Source organism: Bison bison, unplaced genomic scaffold (genome assembly GCF_000754665.1).
Source record: "Bison bison bison isolate TAMUID 2011002044 unplaced genomic scaffold, Bison_UMD1.0 scf7180017864254, whole genome shotgun sequence".
In the NCBI taxonomy this organism is placed as follows: Eukaryota; Metazoa; Chordata; class Mammalia; order Artiodactyla; family Bovidae; genus Bison; species Bison bison.
Window position 1 is genome coordinate 5,403,948 of NW_011494826.1, and position 13,527 is coordinate 5,417,474.

At 39.5% G+C, this 13,527-nt stretch overlaps 2 protein-coding genes across 3 annotated transcripts in view; one reads left to right on the top strand and one right to left on the bottom strand.

Annotated features, from left to right (window-relative positions):
- The window catches only part of AP5M1 (adaptor-related protein complex 5, mu 1 subunit), a 26,150-nt gene extending 13,084 nt beyond the window's left edge, over nucleotides 1-13,066 (bottom strand). The window contains exons 1-6 of one of the 2 annotated variants that reach the window (XM_010847689.1): nucleotides 12,744-13,066; nucleotides 5,514-6,159; nucleotides 1,938-2,165; nucleotides 1,234-1,373; nucleotides 430-515; nucleotides 220-338 (exon numbers count right to left, since the gene is read on the bottom strand). In XM_010847689.1, coding sequence (XP_010845991.1) covers nucleotides 220-338; nucleotides 430-515; nucleotides 1,234-1,373; nucleotides 1,938-2,165; nucleotides 5,514-6,159; nucleotides 12,744-12,817 — 1,293 coding nt within the window. In that variant the 5' untranslated portion in view covers nucleotides 12,818-13,066. The remainder of the gene's footprint in view (nucleotides 1-219; nucleotides 339-429; nucleotides 516-1,233; nucleotides 1,374-1,937; nucleotides 2,166-5,513; nucleotides 6,160-12,743) is intronic. The other variant, XM_010847690.1, reaches the window with a different exon arrangement.
- Nucleotides 13,067-13,229: 163 nt separating this feature from the next.
- The window catches only part of EXOC5 (exocyst complex component 5), a 53,976-nt gene continuing 53,678 nt past the window's right edge, over nucleotides 13,230-13,527 (top strand). The window contains exon 1 of the mRNA XM_010847691.1: nucleotides 13,230-13,489. Coding sequence (XP_010845993.1) covers nucleotides 13,463-13,489 — 27 coding nt within the window. The 5' untranslated portion in view covers nucleotides 13,230-13,462. The remainder of the gene's footprint in view (nucleotides 13,490-13,527) is intronic.

Consider the following 13,527-nt stretch of genomic DNA (forward strand, 5'->3'; position numbering starts at 1 on the left):
CATGAAAGTGAAAAGTGAAAGTGAAGTCACTCAGTCGTGTCCGACTCCTAGCGACCCCATGGACTGCAGCTCACCAGGCCCCTCCGTCCATGGGATTTTCCAGGCAAGAGTACTGGAGTGGGTTGCCATTGCCTTCTCCGAAAAAAAATCAATTAGATACATGCATTTCAGAAACAAAGGCAAGACCTCTAATGTAGTGAGCCATATAAATATATTTACCTTTAAATATGCTGTACCTCCGATGCAAATCTGGTCAAATGGCTGCTTTTCATGGTTCTTGGCTCCAAAAGTTATAGTTCCAGAAAGACTAATTTCCATTGATTTGGGAAACTTCTGTCCTAGAAACAGAAATATACCAATCAACTATTTTTAATTAAATAGGTTCTACTGCAAATGAATGAAAGAAAAAAAAAACAAAACCTAGTTTACCAATAATCCAGACCAATAAGCTTTTCTCTCGAAATACTTCAAGCTGGCCAAAACTAGCTTTGTACTCCACATGCGTGATGGGACCTCTTTAAAAAAAAAAATGGAGATAATAGAAACAAAAAATCACAGATTTAAGTTTGAAGAGATATACGTCAAATCTTGCTACTGTCACTTAATAGACAACATAAAGCAGATCTGCATTTAAGTTTGCAGAATAGAGCAGAATAAATAATGAATATCATATCTCAAAAAACACGGAAACACAATAAACACAATAAATGTGATGCTACACATTTCATTATTAATTCTAAAGATGACCACAAAGTCATACAGAATGTATTAATACAGGCACATGAATTACATAACATTAAAACTATGATTTTTACTATATAGTATGTAGCCTTTGAAAAGAACTATGCTGTAGAACAAATTTAAAAGTAGAACTGGTAAGGAAAAATCTTATAATTGACTTAATTCACCAGGTTTTATCGTTGGCTTAACTTATTAATATAGGTACAGTGCAGAGAAATTGCTAGAAATAAAGCCAGTAGAAAAATAATCCCCGAGGAAGCTATACTGGCTGGAGCTTATAATTTACTAGCAAATTTAACCAGAAAAATGGTGACATTTAAAAACAAAGAGATTATTTTTACAACTGTTTTGGTTCAGAATCAACATACATTTGAATAACACAAAATTTTTAGATCTTAAAAATAAGGTAAAAACCAAGACAACTTTATTATAGGGCAGTGCCAATGTACTGAGGAAGGCAGAAATCATGGCATCATGTAATTTTATTCCTACCTGTTGTAAAAAGGTATATGAGCTTCACAGAATTCAAAACTATTTTTCACACTTTCATGAAGTTTTAAATTAACTGTTATTTTTAGTTGTACTTCTTCCTCTTTCACTTGATAAAAACCCAAAATTGGTGGAACAGGGACCTGGAAACAAAACAAACACATTTTCTACATGATTCTCAAGTTAATGGGTCTAAAATGCCAATAGTGACTGAGGAAAGAGCTGTGCAGTAATATAGTCATTATATACACGTATGTCTTTAATGACTGTTAGGTTACTCTAAGTCATTCTGACAACAGATGATGGAGCTACAGTCCTAAGGACAGGGATTCTTCCATCACTTTCCATTTCCAGAAAGGTACCTTACAAAGGTGTGTAATACATTCTTCTTCCTCCTCTTGCTTGTCCAGATTCTCCTCCTCCAGGTTCTCTATGACGTACAACACAGAACATGCACTAGCCATACTGATCCCTGACACACACCCACAGTTCCTGCTGCTCTGCTTGTATCTTTACTCCCCCACCCTCCCAGGTCAGCAGTCACTTAAATTAGTCATGAAAAAGCTGATTAAGGGGAAACAATCTGAATCTTCTGGTAAGTAACTCATGAAAAGGTTTTGTTTCGACCAAAAGTATGGTGATTTCCTAACAACACAATTCATAAATGTAAAGACTAGCAAAGTACCAACTTCTCCAAGGTTGCTTACCTGGGAAGTGTAGTAGCATAAGTTGAATGACTCTAACGGTGGAGTGAGCGGAAATTTGTACGGTCCACTAAATGCAGAATCATCCATTGCATCAATGCTACTAGAGGTCAGAATGGCAGAGTCAAGAGATGTCACACAAGGATGAACCAGAATATCCTGAAGTGGAGATCCATTGGTAGGGAGACTCAAGCTAATGGTAACATTTGGCATGCTTCCCTCTAGATCACACTGCAACACAAACAGATATCACCAAGAGCTTTGAAGAAGTCTTCTTCTGGATGAGGCTTTTCTTAATTTATCTGAGGCACTTTTCACAGCTTAACTCACTTTTCTTTCAAGGAATTATTCTCATTGCTTTCTGTGTTCTGGATAATGATTCTATTACGGCTCTCAGAAACCCAAGCCAGAGACCAGGAGAGCCTTCCTAGAACGCTCTGCTTACATTTAAAATCCTTAAAAAACTACTTTTCTCTATTCCTGTTACAAAAAATATTTCTGTCACAGCCCTCTAAGTGTATCTAGACTCACTTTCCTCTAATCAATAGATTCTCCATCAATGCCAGAGCTATCTTAATAAAATAATTCTAATTCTATTGTACCCATGCCAAAACCTCTCAATAGTTGTCCCTCAGTTTTATATTACTTTTAAAGCCTTTGCTGTTTGGTTCCCACCTATTTCTTTAACCATTTTCTACCCCACTAGTAATGCTCTAGACTTACTGGATTCTTGAATTTACCTGAATAAACCATATCTTATATCTACGCTTTTGTATGTGCTATTCCCGCCAGCAACAATGCTCTTTTCTTCTTAGTCAATTCATTACATGTGTTGTGTGAAGCCTTATATTCTGTATTGTCACCTCCGTGGCCTACCTTTGTTATGCAGAGAAGCCCAGGATCTTCTTCCCTATGTGGTCTGGGTTAGTTTGCTAGTGAGAGGTACTCATGAGAGATTTAGGAGATAGAAGGGAAAGGGAAGTCATTATAGTAGGAAAGTCATAGAAACCAGATATGATAGCTTCACAGACCTCACTCTGAGCTCTGTTTTAAGGCACTGGTGGCCAGACACAGCACTTTCTCAGACTTTACCATGAACTCCTGCTTTGGGGTTGTAACACAGATGTGGCTGCTTTTCTGTTAACTCTGGCTTCTCTGTGTATCCTAGTCTCTAGGCTAGAGTCATTAGTGACTGTCAGAGGATCAGAGACTTACTCTCTCAGTTCCTCTTATACTTGAGTAAACAAACCTTCATTCCTACACTAAACATCATGATCATCTATCTGTATTAGACCAAGAATAGAAGCCAGTTCAAAATTCCCAGAAGCAAAAAACTAGGGTCAGTCTACCAAAGACCTATTTAAATACCATGATATGAATTAATATTAAATTATATATAACATATTCCCTGTTCATTACCACAGAATGAAAAAACACATAGTGAATTTCCCTACTTTTATTTTACAGAACTTAAGAGAAAAGTGCATTCAACAACTTTAAGAGGTGTGAATGACATAATCTGCAAACACCTTAAGTTGGAGACATTTACGGTAATTATTTCCATTAAAAGTAGTAACTGGAATGTATTTTTGACCATAATAGAAGACAGTGTAAAGGAAACACATACATTTTTAGATCACTTTAAGGTTAAAAGGGGCTTCCAACGTGGTGCTAGTGGTAAAGAACTCATTTGTCAATGCAGGGAAAGTAAGAGACACAGGTTCAATCCCTGGGTCGGGAAGATCCCCTGAAAGAGGGCATGGAAACCCATCCTAGTATTCTTGTTTGGAGAATCCCATGGACAGAGGAGCCTGGTGGGCTACGGTCCATAGGATCTCAAAGAGTCAGAGTTGGACACAACTGAAATGACTTTGCTTGCACACAAGGTTAAAAAGAAAAATAAAGACTCAATTTGTCTGCCAGGACCATTTTAATTCTCTGTTCCTGAAATCTACTTTTAATCTATTAGATTTTTACATAGCTACTCAACATTAATACGGGCTTCCCGGACAGTTAGTTGGTAGAGAATCTGCCTGCAATGCAGGAGTCCCTGGTTAGATTCCTGGGTTGGGAAGAGCCACTGGAGAGGGAATAGGCTACCCACTCCAGTATTCTTCGGCTTCCCTTGTGATTCAGCTGGTAAAGAACCTGCTTGCAATGCAGGAGACCTGGGTTCACTCCCTGGGTTGGGAAGATACCCTGGAGAAGGAAAAGGCTACCCACTCCAGTATTCTGGCTTGGAAAATTTCATGGACTGTATAGTCCATAGGGTCGCAAAGAGTCAGATACAACTGAGTGACTTTCACTCACTCAACATTAATATGATATATAAAAAGTTTATTAGTGCAGAAAATAAAGGGAGAAAACAGAAAGACACCTCAGAATATTAATATACATGTATATGCATTTTTTGGAGGGTTTCTATTTTTGATCATTATTGAATGTGGCAATTATCAGTGCTAACTGTATTGTTATTTTCATTGTCTTTTCCTATTACTTAACCTTAAACAAGAGAACCCTATATTTACCTAGTGACTTGTTTAAATAAAAAGGTTAAAAAAAATAAAATGAGTCCCTGAAAATGATTTCAGATATTAAGTCAAAGATTTATCAATTTCACTCTCTCTAAAAAAAATGGAAAATAAGTATAGTGACTTTAAAATATTTTCACAAGTTCTTTGATATTACTGTTTCAAAAGATGGAGCCTAATTCCACTTCCCTTGAATGTGGGCTGACAAAGTGATCTGCTTCTGGTGAACAGAAAGTGGTAGAGGTGATGCTACGTGACCTTTCAGTCTAGGTAATAAGAAGAATAGCTTTCACTTGTGCCTCAGGTGGCTGGCTGGCTGCCTGCTCAATTGTCTGTTTGGTCAAAGGGAAGTCACTAAGTTGTGAGAATCTTAAGCAGCCTGTTGAGACGTCCATGTGGAAACGAACTGAGGTTTCCTACAAATAAGGGCCAACTTGCTAGCCATGTGACTGAGTCACCTCACAAGCAGAACTTCCAGTCCCACTCAAACCTTCAGGTGACTGCAGCCCCAGCTGAAATACTGACTGTGACAGACATCCACATTAGAAGTTCCCAGCTAAGTTGCCCCTAAAGTCCTGACCTACAAAAACTACAAGTATAGTAGATGTTTATTGGTTGTGATGACAGGTTAATTCATCACACAGCAATGCAGCTGACCCTCTGTGCAGTCAAAAATCCATGTATAACTTTACAGTCAGCAGTCTGTATCCCAGGTTCTGCATCTCTGGATTTAACTGTACATTCAGCCAATCGCAGATAGTATGGGACTGAATGTAGTACGTATTCAAAGAAAAAAATCTGTATATAAGTGGACCCATGCAGTTCAATCTCATGCTGTTCAAGGGTCAACTGCATATGGATAGTATATTTAGTAAAGAATGCAAAAAGATAACATTAGAAAATTTCACTTGAATATAATATCTAATGACTGCTGTTTATGGTAAGAATCAAGAATGTCACATTATGATGTAAAATAAAGTCAGCAAAATTTACTTTTCTCCATAAATATTAAGTGGTATGATAAAACAAGTATCAGAGAAAATCTCACCTTGCAAGTGACAACTCCAACGACCTGCCATGTATCTGCTATCTCCTGTTTATCATATTGCATGGAGTTTACCTTTTCAGTGATAGAAATAGAAACTTGTGGTTTTCCTTTGTATGTTCCAGTTTTCCAGGCTGGCTGTTTTTGTAGGTGAGTAACAGAAGCAAAATTAATACTGTCCAATGAATTCTGTAAGTTGGCATCTAACAAAGTGCCAAAGGGACACGTTTGTAAAAGCAAGTCAGACAACTGGCTCAATTTGGTATTTAGCTCACTGTCAGTTTTTTGACCTGAGGAAAGAAAATCCTGAACCCCAAAAAGAAGTTCAAAGCCTTGTGAAATTCCACTAATGCTAATTAATGGTGGACGAGGGGATAAAGTTTGTTCAACCAGTGGAACACAAGCATATATCATGCCATTCTTCAGAAAAGCAACAACTGGCCAGAGTTCTTCACCTCCTACTGGGACTCCGTAAATGGATGTTTTATTGATGTGTGAGCAGCTATCACGACTCTCCAAAAAGTCCTTCTCGTCATCCAACAATCTCAGTTCAAAAAGCAGTGCTTTCAGGAAGGGACCATCTTCAGGAACAGGCACATAACTTGCTCCATTGAAGACTTTAGCTCTTTTTTCAACAGTTGGATACCGTCTGCCTCAATGGAAATAAAAACATAATTAATTCCTGCAAAAACTGGAAGTCCAAAACCAATACAAGGAAAATACTAACAAAACACACAATAATAAACAAATACATACGCTGACACATGAAAATCACAATAAAAAAATATTAATGTTAAACTCTTATGTACTTGATATATCTCAAATGATAAATGCTATTTTATTTTTAAAAATTGAATTTAGTTCACTTTTTAAATAGGTAGGATATCTGTTTCTAATTCAAAATCCTAGACTCTTGGCTATTCAGATTCCCACTTGGTAAGCAAGGCATGTGTATGTTTAAAACATAAACACACTGCCATTTTTAAAAAACAATGATACATTTTGCAGTGAAACTTACTTTTTTCCAAGTTAATATTCATGAAGCTACAGCTGCATAGTATTCCCTTGGGTTAAGGAACTACAATCTATCTGGATTCCCATTGGTAGAAACATCACTTCTGTTGTTACAGATAAGACTGCAAAGAAGATTTTCTTGTCTTGTTTTTCCTTCCCTTTATCTTTCCTTCCTCCGTCCTTCTTTTTCCAATTGAAGTATAATTTACATATGATATTATATTAGTTTCAGGGAAGCAACATAATGATTTGATATTTGTATATGTTGCAAAATAATCACTGCAGTAAGTCTAGTTAACATCTGTCACCTTATATAGTTACACATATTTTTTTCTTATAATGAAAACTTTTAAGACTTTCTGTCTTAGCAACTTCCAAATACGCAATGCAGTATAATTCAACTATAGTCACCATGCTGTACATTACAACCCTATGACTTACTTATTTTATAGCCATGTTTGTACCTTTTGATTCCCTTCATAAATTTTTCCCACCCCACCACAGGATATTTTTTCTGATTCCATCTTAGTAGAGCAGGATCGAAAAAAGTGGTTTAATTTAATCCTCCACATTAGGAATTCACTAGTACCCTGAGTCTTCTTGCCAAGCCGTACAAAAATATGTAAGGGCATTTCAGTAATAGTGGTTTATCTATATGGCCTTGGAAGATACTATGAGGTAACAAAAAGAATAAAATAAGAATAACCTTTTATGGTTTGCAAGCTCTATGCTGAACAATAAGTTACTAATTCATCCCTTTTTGGGAGAAACAGGAGATACTTTTTGCTTATTTACAAAAATGTTAGATCACATTTTCTTAATTAAAAAAAAAAGTACTTTCCCTATTCCTTATTTCTCCACTCCAAAGTCCACAACAAAATCAATTATTTGCTATTGGTTTCTGTATAGGGCTTCCTTGGTGGCTTAGATGGTAAAGACTCTGGCTGCAATGTGAGAGACCTGGTTAAATCTCTGAGTTGGAAAGATCCCCTGGAGGAGGCATGGCAACCCACTCGTGTTCTTGCCTGGAGAATCCCCATGAAGAGAGAAGCAGGCTACAGTCCATGGGGTTGCAGAGTCGGACATGACTGAGAGACTAAGCACAGCACAGCTTTTGTATAAATTGCCTAACTTCCCAAAGTCTATTTTCTTATTTGTAAAATAAGGTATGGCTAAAGAACATACAGGCAATTCTGATCAAGGATCAAGAACACACCTAGCCAAAATGTTTTTCTACTAATTCTCTAATACTACTAATATTTTATTAGTATAGGATAAATAAGTGACAGATGAATTATCTGGATCCAGCTTATGGCCTTCATAGAGATGTTGAAATGTCCACCCAAACATATCTGAAGTTTTGAAATATTCTGAGCATGGTGGGAAAAAACTCTGAAAACAAGAAAACAAGAACAACTTCTTCAAGAAACTAATTATTCTACACAGTATAAAAACCTTACCTCTTCAAGATAGTAAAATAAGCTACAAAGCCACAGATACAAATACAATATGTTGTTGGCATAAGAACAGATAAAGTAACAGAACTGAGACAAATTGCTGTTTAAATAATTTTAAAAAAGAAAAATGAGAATGTATTTAAAGTTATTCATGTATTAGTGAACCTCATTCATTTACATTTTGATGTGCTATCTTGATTGAGGAAAGGGTAATTTTAGCTCTTAAGTGTGTTCTCTTAAAATTCAAAGTGCAAGAATTTCATGACTGAAATTGTAAAAATAAGTCAATCTGGGACCTTATGCGTAGTGCTAAATCGCTTCAGTTGTGTCCGACTCTTTGCGACCCTACAGACTGCAGCCACCAGGTTCCTTTGTCCATGGGATTCTCCAGGCAAGAATACTGGAGTGGACTGCCATACCCTCTTCCAGGGGCTCTTACCCACCCAGGGACTGAACCCAGGTCTCCTGCATTGGCAGGTGGTTTCTTTTACCACTAGTGCTTCCTGGGAAGCCCCCTGGGTCCTTATCAGATCAGATCAGATCAGATCAGTCGCTCAGTCGTATCTGACTCTTTGCGACCCCATGAGCTGCAGCATACCAGGCCTCCCTGTCCATCACCAACTCCCAGAGTTCACTGAGACTCACGTCCATCGAGACAGTGATGCCATCCAGCCATCTCATCCTCTGTCGTCCCCTTCTCCTCCTGCCCCCAATCCCTCCCAGCATCAGAGTTTTTCTAATGAGTCAACTCTTCGCATGAGGTGGCCAAAGTACTGGAGTTTCAGCTTCAGTATCATTCCTTCCAAAGAAATCCCAGGGCTGATCTCCTTCAGAATGGACTGGTTGGATCTCCTTGCAGTCCAAGGGACTCTGGGTCCTTATATGATACCTCAATATGTGCTCAATAAATACTTTGTTGGATGACTCAATCTGTCTTTTCAGATTTATTCTACGGTTTTTGTAAAGTAGGACTTGAACTTTAAATGGCCCCACAACTATAGGGAAAAATACCAACCTAAGCTAGACTTGAGTTGGTGCTGTTACTGTCTGATAGCAAATCTCTAAACCAGAATCTAAATCAAGTTTTGTTGTGGGGAAAATAGTAGTTAGAGGAAAAATCATTTGGATTCTCAAATCTTAAGTGATGGCCTTTATCCTTTGGCAAATATGTGGATAATACACATACCTGTTTCACTCTAACTCTAGGCCCAAGAGGTCAGAAAACAGAAAAAAATAAAACCTAATTAATTTGTTCAGTGATACAAGATAAACAAGTGACAGATGAATTATCTGAACTGAACTTGCTGCCTTCATAGAGATGCTGAAAAGTCCACCCAAACGTATCTTAAGTTTTGTTCTGAAATATTCTGAGAATGGTGGGAAAAAACTCTGAAATAAGCACAACTTCTTCAAGAAACTAGTTATTGTATGCAGTACAAAAATCTTATCTCTATAAGATATAAAAATAAGCTACAAAGCCACAGATATAAAAACAGTATGGTGCTGGCAGAAGAACAGAGAAAGTAATAGAACTGAGACAAACCAATGGAAGACATAAAAAACTCAAAACAGCACACAAATCAACAAAGAAAATACATATTGTTTGGAAGATGATTCAGAAAAACTGGCCCATAGTACAGAGAAAAACAAAGTAAGATTCCTACTTAATGTCACATCCAAAGATGGACTATATAGATGGATTAAAGGCCTAAATATAATAAATAAAATGACAAAGTCAAGAGAAAACAACGTAGAAAGATATATTTGGGCAATAAGGGTAGGGAAAGACTACAACAAATCCCCTAAAGGGCTAACTACTATGTAACAAAACTAAGGGTTTCCGTTTAACCAAAGTAATGAAAAGTTCATTGACAATGATAATAAGTTAAGATCAAGTGTCTGTAATAGCTAAAAATGACAGGACTAATATCAAGATTACAGAAAAAACTCCCACAAGTTACCAAGAAAAAGCCAGCAAATCTCAAAGAAAAAACAAAGAATATGTATAGGCAATTCACAGAAAAGGAAAGCCCAAGGACTATCGTCATTGCTACCATGCTGCTGCTGCTGCTGCTAAGTCGCTTCAGTCGTGTCTGACTCTGTGCGACCCCATAGACAGCAGCCCATCAGGCTTCCTGTCCCTGGGATTCTCCAGGCAAGAACACTGGAGTGGGTTGCCATTTCCTTCTCCAATGCATGAAAGTGAAAAGTGAAAGTGAGAGTCGCTCAGTCTGTCTGACTCTAGCGACCCCATGGACTGCAGCCTACCAGGCTCCTCCGTCCATGGGATTTTCCAGGCAAGAGTACTGGAGTGGGGTGCCATTGCCTTCTCCACATTGCTACCATAGAGAAATGCAAATGAAAGTAAGATATTCTTTACACCAATACTGGCAAAAAGTGCAGTAAGTGTTAGAAAAGAAAAGAGAGTGATGGTGAGAGTGTAGACTGGTCAAAGTATTCTGAGGAGCTAATTATTTGGTAGTAGTCAAAACCAGTATAGATATGTCTCATGTAACTGTTTGAGGTTATTTACTGCAGCATGGTTTTGATAGCTGAGTTGGAGGCAATTTGGGAGATCAGCAGCAGGAGAAGGGGATATGTAAAATGTGGCAGATGGAAACCATGGAGTACTACAGAGCAAGTAGAAACAATGGCCTAGATCTGCACTACCCAGTATAGTAGCTGCCAGCCTTACATGGCTTTTTAAACTTAAAATGAAACAAAATTAAAAACTGAGTTCCTTAGTTAGAATAACCACATTTCAAAAATTCAACAACTACCTGTGGCCAGTGGCTACAATTTAGACAGTTTAGAACATTTTTTTTTTTTTCAACACTTTTTTTTTTAAACTTTATTTTATTTTTTAACTTTACAATATTGTATTGGTTTTGCCATATATCGAAATGAATCCGCCACAGGTATACATGTGTTCCCCATCCTGAACCCTCCTCCCTCCCCATACCATCCCTCTGGGTCCTCCCAGCGTACCAGCCCCAAGCATCCAGTATCGTGCATCGAACCTGGACTGGTGACTCGTTTCATATATGATATTATACATATTTCAATGCCATTCTCCCAAATCATCCCATTTCCATCACTGAAATGGTGGACAGTGATGCTTGAGATGAACACAAAGTAACCTGGATATTTCTTAAAAATAGGGCAGAGAGGACTTCCCTGCTGGTCCAGTGGTTAAGAATCTGCCTGCCAACGCAGGGGACACAGGTTCAGTTCCTGGTCTGGGAAGATCCCACATGCGGTGGAGTGAGTAAGCCCGTGGGCCACAACTTCTGTGCCCTAGAACCTGCAAGCCACAACTACTAAAGCCTATGCTCTGTAACAAGAGAAGCTACCGGAACGAGAAGCCCGCGCACCACAACTAGAGAGTAGTTACCACTCACTGTGACTAAAGAAAGCCCACACAGCAAGGAAGATGCAGTGCAGCCAAAAAAAAAAAACATGCTGAGAAATCTGACAAATGTTAAGAAATGGGAATGACCTGTATTGTTAAATTATATCATTTAAAAAAAAATATATATATGAACACACAAAAGCATAACACCAATCATATGAGGTAGGCAAATGGCAGAAATAAAGATACCAAGGGGAATATATAAATAAATAAAGCAGGAGTATCTGGGAAGGATGGACCAAAAAGGCTGATGAACCATATTAAAGATTATAAATAACCTCCTGAGGTACTACAACAACAAATGTAAGCCAAGTGTCCCTGAGAAAATGGTAAACTTCAAGTCTCTATGTCTCCAATAACAGAAATTGTTTAGGAAGGAAAGGGAATTATTCATATTCACGTTGCCTACTACTTTTCACTTAAAATACACTCATCTTTATCAGCCTCAATCTAGATTCAGAGCTAGCTATGAACACTTCACTATAGAGCTTGTCTCAGAGAAGAATGAATGTTTACAAGAATAAAAGGTGAAACAAGTTACTCAATTGCCGCCCATACTTTACAATGAGTTACTGTATGTGTAACTCTCTTCACAGAGTTATTTTGATAAAACGTGGCAAATTTTATATAAGTGGCACTAGATCGGCTCACACCATTTTTAAAAAGTAATTCAGTTTAATTTTTTTTTTGGTATTTTTTCAATTTTCAACAATTAGGAACTTTAGAAGTAAACAGAATTTCTAGGAATTAAACATAAGAAGCTGAAAGTAACAGTCTGATACTGCTCAGCAGGGACTTTCCAGAAGAATGAATTAAAATGTCCTTACATGATTTTTATTAACAAAAGTAGAAAAATCTGAAACATTTACTGCTCAGAAAGTTTCCTTTCCTTTTGTCACCTCGGTACCAGTCTTACGCAGGTGGTAAGGCTGGTAAGATGGTAGGGCTTAGCTGGTAGCTCAGCTGGTAAAGAATCCGCCCGCAAGACGGAGACCTGGGTTTGACCCCTGGGTTGGGAAGATCCCCTGGACAAGGGAACGGGCTACCCACTCCAGTATTCTTGCCTGGAGAATCCCATGGACAGAGGGGCCTGGCGGGCTACAGTCCATGGGCTCGCAAAGACTCGGACACGACTGAGCTATTTTCACTTCACTTTATTCAGGAGAAAATGTGCCAGGCATCAACTCATTTCTCATTTAATTATCACAGTCTCCACTTATTAATAACAGGTGTTATAAGGGTTAAGTAACTTGCCCAGGTGTTGGACCAGGGATGCACAGCATCACAAAATTATGCTACACTATCCATCCATCCTATCCATCACGCCTAAGGATACAGATTTGCATTTACCTGGAGAATTTGACAATGCCACAAAGTGGAGTTCCTGATTCGTGGCTTATAAGCCACACTGCCCGCTGGGCCATGATAAGCCACTAAGGCATCAGCTTATCACTAAGGTGGCCACGGAGGCAGAGCGCAGACTGGCTTTCTCAGGCGTCTTCAGAGCCACCTTCTGCTCCACCGCAAACAGATTGGGCTCAGCAGAGAAGCTAACTCCTTCAGGTGAAGTGACTAAAACCTTTGGGTCTGTCCGGGACAACGCACGCCACAAAAAGTTCCGTGAATCCCCACTTTAAGTCCTCATAAACTTATCTCCATCAGCCCAACTACCTTCTTTCTCCCGAGTCCACTTCCGGGACGGTGGCCCGCAAGGATCATAATTCCTCACTCGCTCGCGCGGGGAGCTTTTCTGCAGTTCGCCCGCTGCTCGCCTCCTCGCCGGCCCCTCCCAACAGCTACCCGGGCGCGCGCAGCTCCACTTCCGGCGTACGAGGCGGTGACAATGGGAGCGGCGCGGGCGGCGCTGGGAGGCAGCTGACAGGCGTCTGCAGCTTCGCTTCATGGCCGTTCTCCCGCCCCGCCTGGGCTCTGTGGGGAGCGGGGCGGCCCGCAGCGGCCGGGAGCCGGAGCTGGCGAGCCGAGCGGGGACCTGTGTACCGCGCCGCTGAGGCGCAGCATGTGAAGCGGAGACGGCATCCAGTGCGAGGCGTGCCTCTCAGCCGGCCGGGATGGCCACGACGGCCGAGCTGTTCGAGGTGGGTCCCCGCGGCTCTTCAGGGAGTGGCAGGGGCGG